Source organism: Myxocyprinus asiaticus, chromosome 2, assembly GCF_019703515.2.
Source record: "Myxocyprinus asiaticus isolate MX2 ecotype Aquarium Trade chromosome 2, UBuf_Myxa_2, whole genome shotgun sequence".
Classification (NCBI taxonomy): Eukaryota; Metazoa; Chordata; class Actinopteri; order Cypriniformes; family Catostomidae; genus Myxocyprinus; species Myxocyprinus asiaticus.
The window spans coordinates 42,064,543-42,085,681 of record NC_059345.1 but is presented as its reverse complement, the minus strand read 5'-3'; the positions used below and the strand labels follow the sequence as shown (position 1 = coordinate 42,085,681).

General features: G+C 36.5%; 1 protein-coding gene across 1 annotated transcript; it reads left to right on the top strand.

Annotated features, from left to right (window-relative positions):
* Positions 1-221: 221 nt before the first annotated feature.
* Positions 222-5,869, top strand: LOC127451881 (homeobox protein engrailed-2a-like). The gene is made up of 2 exons (XM_051716920.1): positions 222-2,122; positions 3,794-5,869. The coding sequence occupies exons 1-2, from the start codon at positions 1,660-1,662 to the stop codon at positions 4,108-4,110; spliced, it is 780 nt and encodes a 259-aa protein (XP_051572880.1). The 5' UTR covers positions 222-1,659; the 3' UTR covers positions 4,111-5,869.
* Positions 5,870-21,139: the final 15,270 nt, after the last annotated feature.

The window sequence follows — 21,139 nt, the reverse complement described above, 5'->3', positions numbered from 1 at the left end:
CTTAGGCCGAGGCGTTTATTATAACTATAACTTCACAGGGCTGCATGAATGCATAGAAAACAAAGAGAACTAAAACCATCAGAATAGCACAGATTAGAACATTTTTATGGATTTACTGTTATGTGGTTTACCTGCATGGCAAATGCGACACAGTAACCGTATCTGCAATAAAAGGTTTAGTCGTTGCCACGGTGCCTGCAAGGGCTCTGGTTAAGGTGGTTAAGACTTACAGACAAGTGATAGTGAAGTCTCCAAAAGCGTCATCTTTGGCGCCTATTATAATATTTTTTTAAGACTTCAGGTTCTTTTTAAAGAGTCAGCAATGAGCATCCAACCAACACTATCATCCAAACAATTAAGAGGGAGTCTCTCTCTCCCATAGCAAAGTATTCTGGGTCCCCTGACTGTATATTGCTTAGGGCCCCTTTCCTATAAAAATTACAGTTTAGAATTTGTTGTGGGCCCCTCCTGGACCTGTGGGCCCCTAGAATCATTACCACCTTTCACCCCACTAGCTTTGGCCCTGCGTGCAGTGTATCCATTAGGGTAGCCTATATGTATGATTCTGTAACAAGAACGCGCTATGTGCGGTCATAATGTAGCTATACAGCATGTCGATGTGCATAACCAATCTATATTATTGAATAACACTATAACATTTGTATAGCTACCACTGTTCTATATATGGAGTAGGCCTAGCTTACATTTCAAAGCATTTATAGAGCATAATAGTTCTTTCATGAATCATGATCGGTTTGTATAATTTGGAAACAAGAACTCCAGTGCGGAAACCATTTCTCTCTCACTCATTCTGGCTTGGCGCATATCATCCATACTTTTTTAAACATTGGTCTACCGGTCTTTACCCAATGCACCAAAACACTGATATGAAATATATATATATATATATATATATTTATATTTTTTTTTTTTTTTTTTTTTTTTTTTTTTTACTTGATTAAAAAACGTAAAACAAGTCAATCATATTGCAATTGTATTGCAAGGGCGAACATTTAACGCTCTTGTTTATGATTTTTAAAATTTCGCATCTTAAAATCTGCGCTTTCGAAAAATCTAATGTATTCAGAATGCAGGCTGCGTTTCTGGCACTGCCTGAATTTGTATTTTGGTGAAGCACTGTGTCTTTAAAAGCGCAAGGATGAGCGTTGTCTGTTACTCTCGAATCAGGGTCATGTGACTTGCTCTAAACTAATCTATTGGTCAGAGGCACGTGTCTATGTTACTGGAGTGTAACGTCACTGGGGGCTCGTATTAAAAATAAGAACAAAAATCCGGAGTGAAAGTATTTCAGGAGCAGTTAGGAGCCCCACTTCTCTGTCCTCAGAGAAACTGAAGCCCGATAGTTGCATTGCGCAGGAAACGAATAGTACCAAACGGGCAAGTTACTGATCATCCACCTTAAATAGAGTGGATACCGTTATTGGAACCGCAAAGCGAAACTATGTTTTTCCTTTGTGACCACGGTGCGCAAAGGCTGTTTATTGTTCCCAAAACTCATTGACAAATTTTCTTAGTCAGTTTTACATTTTTACTGAGGTGAACAAAGTGGACGGAGTCGCCCGTGGAGCGGGGTGCGACTGCCTGAGTGCGGGAGAGCGATAAAGGGTTAAGGACGGAGAGTGGAAAGTGTTTCCCAGCATGGATGAGAATGAGCAGAGCGCAAGAGACGCGGTACAGCGAGGAGCGGCGGACGAGTCCAACAGTGCTATACGACCCCTTCTGCAAGCTCCGGGGAACCTGCAGCTCCCGCACCGAATCACCAACTTTTTCATCGACAACATCCTGCGACCGGACTTTGGCCGTAAGAAAGACGCAAACATCACGCGCGATGAAAGCAATCACAGCCCTACGGGTCCTAGCACGGGACAGGTGGGAAGTACAGTACCAGCAGAGGGAAGTTCCACAACGCATACGAGCAGCGAAGGAAAGAAGCCAGAGATAGTGAGCCAAGAGCCCTTGAAGCCTCGTGGGGAGAATGTGGATCAGTGCCTTGGTTCAGAAACGGATAGTTCACAGGCCAATTCAAACGGACAGTCTGCCCAGCCTATGCTGTGGCCCGCTTGGGTTTACTGCACACGCTACTCGGACAGGCCATCGTCAGGTAGGCTTTCCCTTATGTTCTTGCACCATGCGCCAGGACATCTGTTGTTAAATTGATGCAAAAGCACTAAGCACTGCATTGTACGAATTGTATCACGTATATCCCAAAGGTATAGGGCCATTGTAATTTTTAATTTGAGAAAAAAAAAAAAAAAACCCGCCAAAGTCTGAAAATATTACCAATTCACAAAATAAATTAAACTCTCACATCTATCATATTTTGAACACTTACACTGAAACAGCAAAGATAGGATTATAATCTATAAACAAAACAAAGGTCCGAAAACGCCGAAACACAAGCTTATGTTGTCTTTTAATGTGTTCTGAAAAGCATAAAAGTGGTTTTAACTAAATATACGTAAATCCGACAGATGCGTATGGGTTCAACGTAATGGTTTGGATGTTTTAAATGTCTTTAATTACCAATCCATTCCATGGCTTTTGGTTGATAGCCCAATGATAAAGTAGTTTTTGTTTTGAGAAGAGATATATTCGAGTAGAAGAGTCGAAATGGTTCTACTTTCATAAAGAAGAGCGATTTTTTTTTCTTAAACAAACGCCATTAAATGCTGAATGGTTGTAAATGAAAGCTTTTGCCCTCTAAGCCTTCCGTCTTTGTTGATATTTCATTAGCATATTTTTGACAATGGAGCAGGCCTCGTATCTACGATATCCCGAGCAGTTGCCCATCATGGTTTTTGTGTACCTTAAAGTAGCCTACATTACATAGCCTACCTCGTGTTAAACTGCATTGTTTCACACTGGAAATCAACTAATATTTCATAACTAGTCATTTACTATGTAGGAAAATAAAAAATAAAAAGGTGTTGTGGGAATTTTGCACAACCCTACCGAGGTTTAATGCAGGCTTCCCATCGGAAATGTTCGAATCCGTTTTTGGCACAACATTCCCCTTCTTGCAAATGGTCAATTGCTTAAACAAACTAGTGGAGTGCCCCGATTGACAGTCCACATATTCGCGAGAGAGTGTATTTCATATGATGATTTGCATAGCCTATATTCTTTTTAACCAATCTTTCTATTTCCAATATTGTAAACTAATAGTCAACACCATTCAACTTCGACGTTCAAGTCAACGTCTTTTCGTAATGTTAACGGTATGGTGACTTTTTTTGTAGCCAAATATTCATGAAATGATAGTCAAAGATTAGAAGGTGTCTATGCGTTTTTCATCGTAGTAAAGCTAATTTTGTGTTACGTTTATTTGTTCAGAGTGCTCTTACCATTTCTAGAGCCTTAGACAATTGATAGCAACTGTGCTCGCCATATAACCATACCCATGCTATTCCAAGGCTTGAAAGGGTTTTTTTTAACCAAGAAATGTCCAAATTGGAGCTAGCCGTGAATCCCTCATCAATATTCTGCTTCATCTCTGAGGTTTCCCGCATTACCTATTAATGTAGCCTCCACTGTGCAAGAGAGAGAGACACTAGCGTACTGTTCACACCCAAATGTGACGCAAAATAATAAATAAATAAAGGACACCTAAAACAGATTCACAAATTATAACATTTCGTTAAGAACACGTTTACACCCCTTACTCCAGACCCTACAAGAACATAAACAGATTACACATAGGCCTGTTTTTGCTTCGTTTTCTTGCTTCGTTCTCAAACGTATCATTTTTGTGTTATTTTATCCACACACGCAGGTCCCAGATCTCGTAAACCAAAGAAGAAAAACGACAGTAAAGAGGACAAACGACCACGCACGGCCTTCACGGCGGAGCAGCTTCAGAGACTCAAGGCCGAGTTCCAAACCAACCGCTACCTGACCGAGCAGCGACGGCAGAGTCTGGCACAGGAACTCGGCCTCAACGAATCTCAGATCAAAATCTGGTTCCAGAACAAGAGGGCCAAAATCAAAAAAGCCAACGGCAACAAGAACTCTCTGGCATTGCATCTGATGGCGCAGGGACTGTACAACCACAGCACGAATTCAAAGGACGACAAATCAGACAGTGACTGAGACAGAGAAAGCGGGGAGGGGTGAAAGGTGGTGGTGATGGAGGGGTGGGGTTGGGATGGGACAAGGTTATATTTACAATGCAATAAGACTAAGATTAAAAGAATAAAGGGCCAGTGAATAAATATACCAGCATTACTGAAGTTAAATATAGGCTATATTGAATTATGTCGAAAATACATTTATTGAATTCTCCTATGAAATAACGCTCAAATTATTTCAAACACAGGCTATATTGGTGCCGTTTCTTTGCACTGGGCAGAGTGTCTCTTTTGAGAAACAAGCGTTTCTGTTGCGCGTATTTTTCATGCCATCACTAGAAGAACGAAGCGTTAACTGAGCGTTAGCGCAACTGACGTTTAGTCAACATGCGAAAAAAATGCGAAAATCTTGCTCAAGTCCAAAGAGTCTTTCTGCTGCATCAAGGCAACTGTGAATAGTATCAATTGCATAAGAGTCGTTTTATTTCCACCATTGTCGTTTTATTTGATTTGATATTAATTTGATACAAAATGTAGCCAACGCAGCAGTCGTCGGATCTCAGAATATAATTTTTATTGTAAATAAGTTTAAAGTCTTTGCCTGCATAATTTCAATTAGAGAGTTTGAAAAAAAAAAAATCATCGCGATGGACTATTCAGATCGCAAGAACTTCTTTTACTGTGCATTACAAAGTAGGTGTAATAGCCAATAACATGCGTAATAACAATGGATTAACCTTCATTGCCTGGTCAAAGCATTTCAACTAGGCGCGCTAAATAAATACATGTACCGAAGCGTCTTAAATCGCATACATAATTTTTTATAAAAGAGCAATACAATCATCTTTTGTAGCAAAGTATGTTTTAATCATTTCAATGCTGCCTATAAACGTGTAGCACACTGACAATGATTTACTCTTCTGCGAACTCTTGGCAAGAGTCAGGGTAAGCGCCACAACACATCACACACAGAAATATAAATAAATATATAAATATACAGCTATATATAAACACACACAACCATCAAATAAAAAATGAAACCAGCTGTTTACTGTATTACAGATGTTAAAATACTGTTTTATTGTTGACTTCATATTTGTTATGTATTTATATAGATTATATTAAGGAAAAACTTTATCCAATGACCGGTGTTGCTTTTTATGTGAGAGTAGATTTCTAAAGTGTTAAATTTGCTTATTTATATTGCAATAATTCTTTATGTGAATGAAGCAGTATTGGGGCCTTTGCATGAAAGCTGCAAATAGTCATATTAGGGCATATTCACGCGTGTTAAGAAAAGTTAAAAAAAAAGTATGATCGAGATTTAAATTGCAGACTGTATATCCATATACCAAATTGTGGAGTTTACTTTTTTTTTTATTATTATTATCTTATTTGTTTTATATCTGAAAAGAGTGTGTGACATAAAGCCACCAAACTTAACACACTTTGCCTTACAAGTTCAAGTGCGAACTTAATAACATAGAACTGTGCCGAATCAGATAACCAGTGTTAGTTCAATTGCATATGAGCATATCTATGAAATATGGCCTTCTATCTGGTATACGACTTAATGAATTTACTTATCAGCGGAGATCTATCTATAAAAGCTATGTTGAAAGCTAAAATGACAAAAGATGTGTAATACAATGCTATTTTTATTTTGTGTTTACAAGTACTCTTTGTTACATGTGTAAATAATTTGTATCACGTACGTATTAATTGTGTAATTAACTGCCTCCTGAAATCTTGATAAGAATTAAATAAACAAAAAGAATAACAATTTTCAATGTCTTATTAGCTTGTTTCTTCGTAAAGGTTAAATAACGATCTCGCGCTGCAGCCTTCTCTGGCTCTGGCAGGTTGAAAAGAACGTGCCACCCTCTCATCAAATGGGAGCTGAGCCCAGCGGATGTGACGTCAGGGCGCTGGCACACAAAGCTTTACCAAATCAGGAGTGAGTAGTGCACCCTCACCAACAAGGCATTTGAGGAGAACTGCAGATATTATATAATAAACACTAAACAACGCATAGCCATATGGGTGTTTGTTCAACTTTTGAATCCTCTGTTTAAGCTAATTTTGGTGGACTGGGACTGGGAAGATAAAGTCATTACCATAGAAGCGCTGGATAGTTAACAAGTGATTTAACCGTAACTGACTAGACTCACCAACAATATCGTTTCCATGTGTTTCAGAAATAGCAATATGGCAATTTTAATATATGCTTATGTTTGCTTGCAACTTACAGAAATGTAAGTGTTCACAAACGTAAATTTTCACACCGTAAAAGTACTTGTATCATTATATTTCTAATAAAAAAAAACTGAACCTATTAACGAATTATTCATGTTGAGGACCAGTGTTCGAGCAGAAAGCGGGTTGAGTTGAACTCATTTGTTCGGGATCACTTTTGTAAGGAACTTCAGTTGGAATAAAACAAATATAAGATAAGTCCCAAATAAGCAGAAATTAACATGCAAATTATAATTACTGGTTGTACAGCCTAAACCTGGAAAGTAACAAATAGTAATTTTTCTGGATCTTAATAATAATAAAAAAAAAAAGATTAAAAACGGCCTTTATTAATTCCTGCAAGATTAGCCACTGAAGAACACTGACGACAGTTTTTATAAATATAGAAACGAATTAACCAACAGTGATTTTATTGTTGATTTTATTTAAAATACCCGCCCAAATGACAGTATCCACAAAGGCTTTGTTTTTTTCCCCCCTCGAAGATCATGTGCGCTAACTTTTTAAACAGAAAAAAAGTGTCAAACTTAATCTACTTTCTGTTTACAATGTTCAATAAAATTCATAAAATCAATTCATTATCTCATAGAATTATTTAGATCATCAAAAGTCACAATCATAAACTTTACAGCCTAAAAAATAATAATAATCGTGAAATAACCCTGGTCATTCATACATCGGTCTCCGTTTATGGCCTAATTACTGTAAACTTTGATCAAAAGAATTACACAGTACTAATATGGATAAATGGAAGGCTATATTCTTGCTTATTTTCTTGGCTTTTTGCAGACAAAGAAAAAATACCTATAACAGTTAAAATAAACTAAGGCATGTCAAATCTGGAAAGATGTACTTGGGGTAAAACTTATCACAACAAACTTCATACAAATATTACAGGAAATCTAATACAATGACTATAATATTAACAGGTCAACATATATTTATACATATAAAGTTTGTTAATACAAGCAGCACATTTCGTTTGTCTATAAACAAACAAAGTGAGCTATAACAAACTTTCAGTTATCTATGATATGTGAAACTGTTGCCTTTTGGAAAGCTCATCAAACCAACCAGTCTCAAACTAAATTACATCTTATTATTAAAACTCTCAACAGATGTTGTCTTTATTGGTATCAGTTATGCGCATCACTCAAAAAATAACTTGACTTTCCCCGAGAACATGGAAATGATCTTAAGTTAAAAAAAAAAAAAATCTATTCTACCTGTCCTCTGGGGAAAGTGAAGGGGTGTACAGACAACTGGCATTTCCCATGCACTGACCTGCTCAATGACAATGCCTCATCTACATTTCTTTTCTAGCACCCCTTGTATGAGGAAGTGATGCCCAATGGTTGAGGGCTGACTGGCTCCATTCTATAGAGCAGAAGTATGTGTGTTTGTGTGCAAAGTAATGAGAGAGGCAGAGAGATTTAGAGACAGAGAGAGAGAGAGGGAGAGAGGGAGAAAAAGACCCCAAAGAAGGTCAAAACCTCCTGTCATGGCTGCAGGTGGCTTATTTCCTCTGCAAGAAGCAGACCCCAATCCTTCCCACTCCCCCTTTTACTCTCTCTACCTTACACCCATATTAACCCCCCCCCCCCCAAATAAATTGAATCTCATAGGGCAGTTTAAGTACACATTTTCAGCACCGTAATAGTGCAAGACAGAAAGGTCTAGAATGAGGATACTGATACTATTGTCTGTGATTATTTTTACACTACTGTATCTATGAATCATCATCTTTAAGATGATGCCTTTCTGGTCATTACAGAGCACTTTCATGAATTCATTTAGACTTTCCGAACAAATGTAGTGTGAAAAAAAAAGTAGTCTAAAAAAATCCTCAACTTTGTCTGAATCTTCTGAAAACCACGATACCATTTAAACAAGAGAAAAGCTTGAGGGAAAGTATTAGAATACGGATGTCTACTCATCTGCTTTCCATACAAAAGATTGAGATTCCCCTCCCCGCCCCCCCACTGAGATTCCCCTCCCTGCCTAGAGTTTTCCAAACGCTTCCTATGGACCAGCGAGGAATACGCCTGCAAGGTTCGGAAACGTCGTTAAAGTAGTGAGGGATGCAAATGGAGGACAATAGGGATGACATCAGGCCGATTTCACACCAGGCCCTTGGATGGCCAGACCCAAGCCAGGGTCCTCACTACGCACGGCAGATCAAAAAGACTGCTGCACATATGCAGACCAGTCCAGTAAAGGAACGAAAAGGATGGTAAAGAATGCTAATCCGCAGGACAAATATATTTTAATCTTGTTAGAAAACAATAATGCTGCAGCTAGATGATGGCAATAAGTTGAAGAAAAGGGATGGATGCATTCGTCATCTCATTCCTTACCTAAACACTATCCATCCATCCATCTATCCATCCATCCATCTATATATCTATCAAGTTCCACCTTACAATAACACTCTTTTCAAACAAGAACATACACACAAACTCAGGGGCTGGTTTTTAATTTAGGGGAAAGCTCAACTAGTGGTGTCAGTGACCTCTGCTGAAACCCCAGCAGGGCTCTGACATGCAAAGGAAATGAGTCTGAGTGTGTGTGTGTATGTGTGTGTGTCTGTGTCTATCTTCTGAGCACCTTGGTAACTCTTGATCTCTCATGTATGGAACTCCAGCAATGGGCTCCTAAGAAGTCAACTCAGAGGACAAAAGGAAGCAGAGGCATTGAAACTACAGTCTCTTGCTTTTTCTAGCTCTGTCTCTCTCTAAAGTCTCACACACATACCATCACAAACACAAATACGTCTAATTTAAAGGAACCTTAATAAGAACTCTTAATGAACGCTATAGTGACTTGGAACCTGTTAACATGTGAACCCTTACATTGTGCTTTCAATTAAATGGCTTGCAGATGCATTGTGAAATCTGAACAACAACTATGAAGCCTAAAACCTTCTTGAAGACATTAAAATAATCTTTTGGGTATCTTTAAAAAAGCAGTAATTCACTTGATCTTCAAAGTCTAACTTTCTACACATTCAAAGACAATTAAGGATTTTTTTTAAAAGTACCCTATTTTGCTTAAGGATGATGTCGTATTTCCTAAGAATATCCAGCATTTACAAACAGCATTTTAGAAAGGTGTGATGTGATATCTGTTTTATGCGTTGTATCTGTATGAAAATTAACATTTGTAATTGATAAAACAAAAACAACAATGTTGAAAATACTCCTCAAGGCTGAGTTACTTTAATAAAAACAATTTCCTAAATGTGCAAATAAACACTGATGACATGATATGAATAGGATCTTGTTTCAAAATTAGTAAAGGCATTAATCTAGACATCTCTCAGTGGTGGATTACATACCAGTTTACAAATACAAATACTGTATAAAACAAACAAACAAAATAACGCCCCCACAATGCAGAAACCTGATCAAACGGTGTCCAAATCCAGTGTATACTTACACACCAGAAGCGGTTGAATCACCAAAAAGGGTGTTATTGAGGGTTGAAGAGTCCTTTTTAGATATACAGCATTCCAAAATTCAAATTAAAATAGCCACACATTAAAACGAAATAACTATCTGCCCAAAAGCTAAACAAATCTCACATGACGGTAAAAAAGCTACAGACCGTATTTTGAAGTCTTAATGGACAGCTCTCACCGAGAACATCTGGATGAAGATTGTCATTACACAGGGAGATCTACCATTGGAAACAAACAGTGTGGCTGACCTTTCCAGAATGGTTACTGTCGTCTTTTTAATACAGAACAGCGACTTTTGACCTTATACTTTATGACATTTGGAGACATAATTGGCTGTGGCTCCCACTAACCATGAGCAGGACAAAATAACCATTTAAAACATTCAATTCAGCTTAAAGGTCTACAAATACTAAGCGAATGATGTGTGTATGAGCCAGCTCCTACTTGATATGAAAACTTGAAAAAATGTTTATCCACATTTAAATTGTTTCATTGGACATTAAAGTCTAAACCTAAAAGCAGTAACACTTTATTTTACAGTGTCTGTGGTAGACAAACATTACATGTTAATATTATTTATTATTATTAGTTGTTATTAATATAGTTTAACTTTGGTAAATGGGTCAATAACATGATGCTCATTTTTTTGTCTGGATCAATACGTTTTTCAAAAACCATTACCTGAATACACATCTACTTAAATCTTTTCAGTTTCGGAGTTCTGAAGTCAATTTTATATTTTTATGATGGCATGATATTTTTTATATTTTTTCTAGAGGTTACTGTAAGAAATTAGGTAAAAAAATAAAATAAAAATTAAGTCTCTTTAACAGCTGAAATTCTTGAAAAAAATAAATGCATGTTGGTATAAGTAGTTTATAATAATCTTTTATTATTATGCCTTTAAATAAGCAGTGAAACAATTTTGTTATTAATGTTTGAAACACTTTTGTCCAAAACACCCAAGTCAGATGGTGTAACCAACATGAAAATGCAGGTAGCCATTCTGTTGACGTGAGAGAAGAAAAAAAAACAAAAAACAGAGAGGACCCCTTTAGACTCTCATCCCTGTGTGTTTGTTTTTAAAAATGAATATTAGATATTTTTATTTATTTTTTCAGGTCAGATGGAGTAATCCTAAGAAAACATTAATATTCATGACTCAAAAGAAAATGATATTAGTAAAATGTGTAAATTAGAAAAATTCGTTTTTCGGGGACGTACAAATGTATTTTTTTTTTTTTTAGAAATGGATAAATTATTATTTTAGAAATGTTTTTTGAAAATGTATGAAACCAACATGGACACAAAGATTACATTTACTGTAGACAAACTTGACACTTTAAATTAGATTCTAAATTCTAATTTGTCTCTGACCCAAATACACAATAACATGAATACTGTAAAATAGAATATGACCATAAAGGTCTGCAAATATCCTTTATGAATGCACCTGCACTAAATGCACTACTGTTAAATAAATCAGTATAATGTTATTGCATCTTAAATAACATAAGACTACAATTTCATAATTCACAATTGCTGCACACTATGTAACCATACTTAATGCATCAATATATGATTTATAGGAGTATTTAAGCTGTGGTGGTGGATGGTGGTGATGGTGCCATTTTATAAAGAGGCCATAAGGTTGAGCCTCCAAGTAATAATGAAAGGACTTCGAAAAACTGAATACAGGTGAAATACTAATTTATCTAATAAGACAACAAATAACAGTTGATTTGTTTATATAAGCCATTTCGAAAATTAAGAAAAAAGAAGAATGTGTGTAACTTGTCAAAAGTACTAGAAAGAGCTTACTAAAACTTTAATATGTTTGTCATTGCCTTGTTAACATAAGCAGATAATATGCCATATTTGCATTTATATGAAGGCAGTTAACAGTTCTGCATTCACAGAAAGGAAATAGAGACAGAAAGGAAGTGAGGGTAGTATAGAGAGATATACATACAATTACTTGAATAGTATACCCGTTTTATCTCAGCAGACACCTCATCTCTGTTCCTTTTTGTTATTCCTGTGAAAAAAACAGTCACATTCACAAAGAGAGCATCAGTGAGACAAATTAATGTAAAAAAATAATATATATATATATATATATATAGAGAGAGAGAGAGAGAGAGAGAGAGAGAGAGAGAGAGAGAGAGAGAGAGAGAGAGAGAGAGAGAGAGAGAGAGAGAGAGAGAGAGAGAAAATTGCAGGCTTCATATTCAATGGCACCATCTGAAAGTATGGCATTTAAGTATACAGAGCGTAATTGTGATTCTGACGTGCAATGATCTATTCATTTGAACTGCCGAGCTCCATTTTAAGATCAACTCAAGCTGGAAAATAGGGAGGGTGACATGTTTTCCACAGAGTAAACTTGACATAGTCTCTTTAAATGCTCACATACACAAATACATTCAAAGGGCAATATCAGAGAGGGCAGATACGCTCCATTATAATATAGTCAGGGAGAGCTATTTTACGTTCTTCGTGGATCTGCCCTGCCTCTCTCTGGTGTGCTGGCAAAGCCAAACAAACTGGGTCATTGTTTAGACCGTTTCTTGGCAACAATGATTTAATCAGACACCTCAGTATGTTAAACTTTTCTATGACAGTCAAATTTCAAAATTCAAATTTGCTTACTTTGAACTAGAAATGTAGAAACACATTATTATGTTACATATGGCTTACAGAATCTAAGCGCCCTTCATGGAAAAGGCCACACTTGTGGAATTAATAGTAAAGCAAGGCTGGAGAAAATGCAGCAGAAATTCATAGATTTGACAAATGCTCAGGGTATCAGTGGAAGTACAAACATCGAGTATGTTATGCAAATTCAAAAACTTCATATGTGCATTTTCTATAAATCCTAAATGTGCACTAAATTTGGTAGAACAACAGTCAAGGTTTTAATGGACCCAACAAAACACAATCAGTATGCTTAAGATGTACAAAGAAAGGAGACTTAGCCGAATGCAAACACCTGAGTGTTTTCCAATCATTTGTCATGTGGGAGTACAGCATGACAACATCCATTCATCAGAAATGAGACACATATGACAGCATTCATTAAAACATTCATGACATTTTGACTGCCATAAAATGTATTTACTCGAGTGTCCTCTGTATGAGGCTAAATTAGTCATATTGCATTCTTTGTGGTTATGGACCATTGATTATAAATTGAGAAGAGCTGTGTATGTGCAAGGATAGGCATGACCGAGGGTTAACGGCCACTTCGTTTTCACTAATGAACTGCTATCCGTGCAGTATGTTCAAGCTTCATACACAAGCCAAGACAGTATTAAAAACATGGGCTTGAGATGTGATAGTGGCAAAGAAGCATCGATAGCATCAATGCAAAAGGGGTCGAGACATTCAGACTGCAGAGGACACAAGAATCTAATTCATTTGATCGCAAAAAGGTGACAAAACATTGGAGAAGGAAAATGGGTGGGGGGACTGGGGAATGGAGGGGTGGGTGGAGAATCAGTGTTCTCTTGGCAGCTCACTGCAGCTGCCATTTTCTTGGCTCTGAGTGGCTGGTCAGAGGGCGGGGCAGGAACAGCCACACAGAGTATGCCATAACAACCCCCACCACCCCGCCCGATCTACAAACCACCTTTATAAAGGCGTTCTCTTAGGGCTGTTCCAGGGTCAGATTTATCCAAACTGGTCAGAATTATAACCGACAGAACACTCGACCAGAACAGATTCTAGGTCTGTTGGGGATACTGCTGCATGACACTGGAGGGAACCAGCAAAGCAGCAGTTGTAGTAGTGGTGCGGGCACTCACCCACACAGGAACAACAACAACGGCACTTCCTGCAGTTTCAGTGAGAAAATGATGCCTACAGCCATTCATAATGAAAGGAAAGCCACTGTGTACACACAATATTCACAGCAGCATTTCGGAGATTTTTTGAAATTGCAATATTCCTGCGACCAAATATTTCACCTGTCATCAGGTTTTGTGTATCTAACTCCCAAAAGCGCAATCATCATATTTTAGCAAAGACCTTGACTCAGCATAATACAAGCAAGTAAGGACAATGATGTGGTTTTAAGATTCAGTACCTTCCACCTCACGCATATCAAATAAAAAAATTGATTCACAACAGAGAACAATAACATTATTCTATTTTGGTGTGGGGTTTGTTTCTAATGATTAATTTATACATGCAGAAATTAGTTTACATTAACACTGAAAATAGCATATAGGTAATGCAGAAGAAACATCATTGATGCTATACTTGACAGACATATGGCAGTAAATCTAAATATAACGCAAATTAAATTACATTCCAGTAAAGTTCTTTTAAAACTTTACCCCATAATGACATATTGCTTGGTTGTGATTTAGAATCAATACAAACAGCAAAAAAATAAATAAATAAAAAATACTTACAGAAACTGTGGAGCCTCACAATGTGGGGTTTTCTGACATGAGGTAAATGTCAAGAAAGTTTACTTGGAAGAAACCCAGTCTAAAAGTTTCTAAAACAAAAAAAAAAAAAAAAAAATCTGAATACTTCAACTCCTCAAACTGCAGTGTAATTGTTGACCTTAGTTATCTTGAATGTAAAAAAGAGAGGGCAGAAACTCTACACCAACTACATGAAAAAGGTCACATTATCCATTTGTTAACAGCAGAGTCTAGACAGGTCAAGGTGCAGGATGTTCCTTCCCAAATGCCCTCTTTCAAAATCTCTGGTCGCCTCACATGATTCTCTTTGGAAGGAGGGGTAAGCAGTGGCCAAGTGCAGTTTAATCAGGGCAGAGGGTAGTGTGACCCCCCAGTGTCTCCACTTGGCTAATCAAAGCTGCTAGTTCTGGGTGTCAGGCTCTGGGCTGCAGAAGGCAATGGGGACAAAGATGATGGGGGGAGTTGTGTCCACTCTTCTTTGTCTCCTTTTAGACACAGAGACAAGCTTCCCCTCAAACGGATGACATTAGGGCAGGGTTTTCTCAATAAGGACACCCTTGATTCCAGAACAAAAGTGTAGACAGAAAAACAGACAGACAGAGAGAGGCAGACAAACAGACAGACGCGCACACACACTTACATATAAGCGTGCGCGCGCGCGCTCACACACACACACACACACACACACACACACACACACACACACACACACACACACACACACACACAATACTGCTTTCACACCTCTACACCATCTGGGGCCTTCATATCCCAAAAAGGCTGAGGAGGGAAACCAGGGTTTAGCACACCTCCTCTTTTCTCCCTGCTTCATTCAATCTTCTCTTCTTCATTACTCAGGGCCTGTTTAAACAGACAGCCAGGACAGACACTGCAAACACACTGAAAAGCTCCTTAAAATCCTCATGCAAATCACAAGGCAATCTGTGCAGAGGGAGACATAGGCATTTTGGGTTTGGGTGGAAATAATTAACTCCCTTTTCCATGCTATTTCCACCAGACACGGCTCTTCCAGATGAGTCTGCAAGGCCTGTGCTGTGTGGAGGGTAGAGTCCACAGTTTTCTATGCTAAAACTGGTTTTATTAACTTACCACAACACATTGTATTGTTATTTATTTTTTCTTGTGGAAGAACATCACTGCATCACTCTGACGTTAATCTAAATGTATGCAACAGACTGATTTCACAATGAAATCGGAAACATCACTCTGTTAAAGATTTTCCCATAAAAAAAAAACTGTAAAGAACTGGCAGCAGTGTTGCCAGCAAGTTACTGTAAAATTAACAGGATCTTGCTGTTACTGAAATTTACAGTTTGCTACTGTTTTTGCAAATACAGCATAAAGCTGTAGTCGCCAGCATCATACTGTAAAAATACAGTGTTTTTGAAATTAACAGCTAGATACTGTTTTACAGTTACAGTATACAACTGTAATTTAGCAGCATATAGCTGTCAAATTACATACTATCTACTGTTGTTGAAATTAACAGCTAAGTTCCCAGCATGCACTGTCGCATGAAGAAATTAGATTTTTTACTATTTACTAGTTTATTTTGATGTTGTTTTTGTTGCAGTCTAAGTTACTTGGATTTTAATGTTCAGCTTTTACTTTTTTACGTAAAAGTATGTTTGTTATTTGTCACCATTGTTGAGTTTTGTATGTCGAGAGTTGATTTCTGTGTGTCTTGTAAAAAACTTGCGTTATGCTGCAAGTTCATCAAAAACATCAAACACTCAACTTGCTGATATCATTTTGCTGAAATATCTTCTACTGTTTTTGCTTTTATGTTTGTATGTGTAATGCATCACTATTGTCACATATAGTGCCATTTGCAAGGTAGGATCAGACATTCAGTCTGACTTTAGGTTTTGCCTTCCAAGTAGCACAGTGCAACAACTTGTGTTTTAAACACAAACTGACTGGCTGGAAGAACATGATATAATAATAAAGAAGGTTCAAGTTGCCAGCTCAAGAGAACACTAATCATCATAATGGTGACTTCAAACAAAACACAACTACTAATAACGAAACAACAACACTAAATAAAACTAAGTCTTCTATTAAGTCTGAATAAAACATTTTGTACATGTTTTATATTTTTGTAGCTCCAATGTATTGCCAAAGCATACATACTTATTCAAGCGCAAAGGCTTATGGGTATTTCACCATTATAACCCACAATGCAGTGCTATACTCTTATTTTACTGTGTACAGTTTTTTTTTTTCATAAAAAAAAATTATTATATATATATATATATATATATATATATATATATATATATACACACACACTGTTCAATCCTGGCAACATTTTACATTTAATATGTACATTGCTTCAAAGGTTGATTTATACTTCTTTTTTTTATTTGACTTCTCATTAGACAGACAAGTGAAGGCTGATGTGAGATGATAACGAACAGAGGAGTTGGTCAGAAACATCATGAACACTAGCCATGTGCCAAAAACTTGATTTTTCATGGGGTATTTTAAACTATATGTTTCAAAATGTCACTATAGCTTTCACCAAGATGATATCATGATTTTGAATGTTCATTTTCCCTTAATGCCTTTCATAGAACAGCTATTTACCGTAAAACTAGTCACTTCATAGTGAGCCTGCTCTTGATCTCCCAGAATGCAACATTTTTAACAGCAAACTACTGTATTTAAGAATCACAGTAGATTGCTGTAGGAATTTGCCCGTAAATTTACAGCATTTTTTTTTTACAGTGTAGGTTCACTTCTTTCATGCAAACACAAGTCATATTCCTTGCCCACCATCAAAACACAAAACCAATTATTAAATTAAAAGTAGAGATCATTTTAATCACATCACTTTCATTGTAGCATTTTGTCTCATTTGCATTTAAATTTTTCTTGCACAAAATTTCACAACGCTTTAACAAAAATAAATAAAAACAAAATCAAAGTGTATATGAACTACTGTTGCAAATGATAAAATATTGGAATTATTACAGCACCTACTAAAAAAATAATAAGCAATTATATATATATATATATATATATATATATATATATATATATATATATATATATATATATATATTTCTATGAAAATTATTACTAAATATTGGACAAATTAAAAAAAATGTTGATTCTTAAGCAAGTTTACCAATTGTCGGTTTGTATATTCACTGAATGACACTTGTGTTTTTTAAATGCCAATTTAATTATTATTTTTTTTAAAGTGTGTTTTCTCGGTTCAGTCAAGGACTTGCAAACTTGTATAAATGTAAAAGGAACAATTATTGCCATTAAAACGTTTATTTGAATGATTAGTGTTCAGTTAGGCATAGAAATGCATTGAAGACCCCTTAGTATTGTGTAAAATAAAACCATGCAAACATAAGACAAAGGACTACAGTTCACTCAGGTAACTTGAGCTCACATATTTTGTGCTTGATTGCACTATATTAAAATTACTTAAACAGTGAAATGCCCAATTTGATCATTTTTATTACTTTTTTTCAGCCGAATCAAAGCTGCTGTCATTTTTTTCCCAACATGTCAAAACTCTGTCAAATCAATTACATTACCTCTTTTGAAGTTAAAAAAAAAAACATTTCAGGGTTTGATGGAAATGCACACAGCTGGAAGGCCAGAGAGAGCGTGTGTTTTTATACTGCATGTTTGCCTGAAGCACCCAGTTAATGAAAGTCTGCGGCAGCATCTTTATTAAAACGAGTGGAGAGGAAAAATGACTACAGAATATGACGAGAAGAAATGCACACAAAACATAAAACTACTTACAAAATCTTTTCTATGTGCTAATTGACGATTGAAGCATGAAATATGTATTTGACATTGAGATACATGTTTCAGTCTCCATAAGCACATACTACAATAATTCAGGAGAAACTAAACAGCCTTTCATTAAAAAGGATTCTGATTGGCTATCAGGTGTTGCATAATTTCAAAGGCGGTGCCCTTAAAATTCTTGAAACATATATTGCAACACAAACAATTTTTGACATACAGAAAACAAAAAAGGTTTAAATAGAAAGATAATGTGGTATTTCAGCTTATGTAGGTAGTCCACTGTCTCAGAACAAAATGTAAAGAAAAATCCTTGGCTAGGTTGATTAAACTCTTTATGACAGTTTAACTGGAAAGTTCTAACAAGTAAAACAAAAGGAGAAATAAAAAGCACTCTTTATGTTCATTAAATCTACTACAAGGGGGTTAGGGATAATTTACCCAAAAATGGAAAAAACTCTGTCATCATTTACTCACCCTCATGTTGCATTAGTGTACATTGTGTTTAGCAGCGTGCTGTTTCATGATAAATCGCACAAATTTGAAAAATGGTATATCGGATGACACTAGAGACTCTTGACTCAAACAGGTTTCAATGTAGAAACTTAATTAGGTTTCTTACCAGATGTAGTTTTGTTGGCGTTTCTCCCAAAGACAATCTCTGCTGTCATCAGCGCCATATTGTTTTGTCACGTGCCTCTGTACGTGGAACGTTTAAACCTTTACTGACAGCCCAGAGTCTCCTGAACTGAGATCAGTCGGTTCAAATGAAATTAAATTATGCGTTGCATACAGCAAAGCCAAAATACAATGTCCACGCATGTTTACACAGGGGTCGTATGAGGATAATCAACATACTGTACACACACCAGCTGGAATCACCCAAAAAGTTACACTAGCACACCAATAGAAAACACAACAGTCTGCTTCGTAGAGAGTAAATATTCGGACTAGTACTATACCAGTGTTTCATGGATTCGTCTTCTTGGTCTTTTTCAATTTCCATTAAGAAGGGGGAACACCTCTACTGCTCTATTTTGATAGGGCCATTTGGTACTATAATATTTCCTGTCAACAATTATTATGTAGTCATGTGATCTACTCAAAATGTAGGATTTAAATGGAGATCAATTCCAACCCACACTTCCTGTTGAACAGAGAAATAAGAATAGATTTCTAACTTGTTGCGGAGAACATCCATGTTACCATAAATACTAACAGCAAAGAGAAATTACAAGTGTTCTTTTCCTTACTGGCACTCAAACTTTATGGATCTTCGCCAGGAACAATTGTGATCACACAAATGGATTTCTGTACATAAAGGTTTATTGCATTAGTAATTTAAATACTTGACCAAAGGTTCTACAAAATAGTATTGTATTACAGTAATGTACGTAATTTTCAGTATTACAGAATCTAATCAGAATCACCACTGAGTATTATAGAAATTACAAAAAACTTAAAATGTCCAGACACATTGAAGTAAACAGTAAGCACTCTTTTGTAAGCATCTTTAGCACTACAGGAAAAGTTCACAAAAGAACTGAAATCATCTGCTCATACTCATGTCGCTTTAAACTCATATAATTATTTTTCTTCCATAGAATGCAAAAGGAGATATTTTGCAGAATGCCCAAGCTGCTCTTTTCCATACACTGGAAAAGGATTCCCATTTTTATGGTCAAGCTCCAAAATATAAAAAAAAAAATTATGATATATTCCATGGCTACAGCCACTCATACCTTTAAGAAATTTAAGCTGTTGATCACTGAAAATCTTGCTTTCCGTTCATTCAAATCACGATGATATTGACATTCAGCCGGAAGTGAATCGCATTCGACACCAGGAGAAGGAATTGTGAACTTCATTGGCTCCCACATGTGTGCAAGTGTGAAAGAGATTTGAAAGCTAGGGAAAAGGCAATATTTTCAGTGAAGAACTACTTAAATGTGGTCTGTTCCGTACGCATTTGGACTGCTGTTATGGTGGTTTTTGTTGGGGGTTGTTTTGGGCCTTTTTGGAACTTGACAGGGCAAATTGCCATTTATGGAAAAGTGCAGTGGGGTCATTCTGCCAAATATATAGCTTTTGCATTCATGATGGTGTGTAGATGATAGATTTTCTTTTTATAGCAGAAGTGTGTAATTTCTCCGACACTAGCGTCACCAAACATTATTTAAAAAAAAAAAATCACTTTTCAAACTGATTCCACTAAAAACTCCCCCCGTCTTGCATTGGTTGTATAAATAGATTGACTCAACCCAAACTGACACCACTGATCAAGCCAGTGTTGCGGTGTCTGGATGGATGGGAATGTTGTATTAGCACTACAGTGAAATTAACCTACAAATTGCTTACTTATTGTTGACTGCATATTAACCTGGGATGTGAGAAAGAATTTTAACATCGAAAAAATACACACATTAATCTTATAGGCCTCTATACAAACCAGCAAACAGTAATCTGGCATATTTTATACATCTTTCCACTTTCCACTATTGCTCTATTTAAAGCCAGAATGTTGAAACTTTTTTAAATTACACATGGTCACACTTACTTGTAGTTATTGTTGTAAAATCTAATTTTTCTTGAGGAATACAGCAGTTTTACTATACAAATATTACAGGTCCATGAAAATAAAGTAAGGTCAGCTGCAGTTTATTCCCTGAATGCCTGCTAAACACCAACATTACCCAGACTCAAACTGTGAGTTTCATTTTGCTGGCCTTGTTATAAGAGAAATGCTGTCAACACTGAATACATTGCTGATTCACTCTCACCAGAACAACACCAGCATTCACTCCACAGCATGACTAATCATCTAATATCTAAGCATCCTTCCCCAAGACACTCATGATAACATGTCCACAAAAACTCTGAACATATCAGTCTACTTCCCCTATTAAACTAGTGAATATATAAAAAAGTCAGACAGAGAGTCAGTGTGAATAGGAGAGAGAGAGAGGTCATCACTAATGAGGGAAGCAGGTGACCCCTGCAATTCAGCAGACCTACACACTGATCCTATTGGTTTCCTCTGTGTTGCAGGGGTTAATCCCCTTTAGGCACTAATTGATAGGAGATAACATGCTCATTCTTAT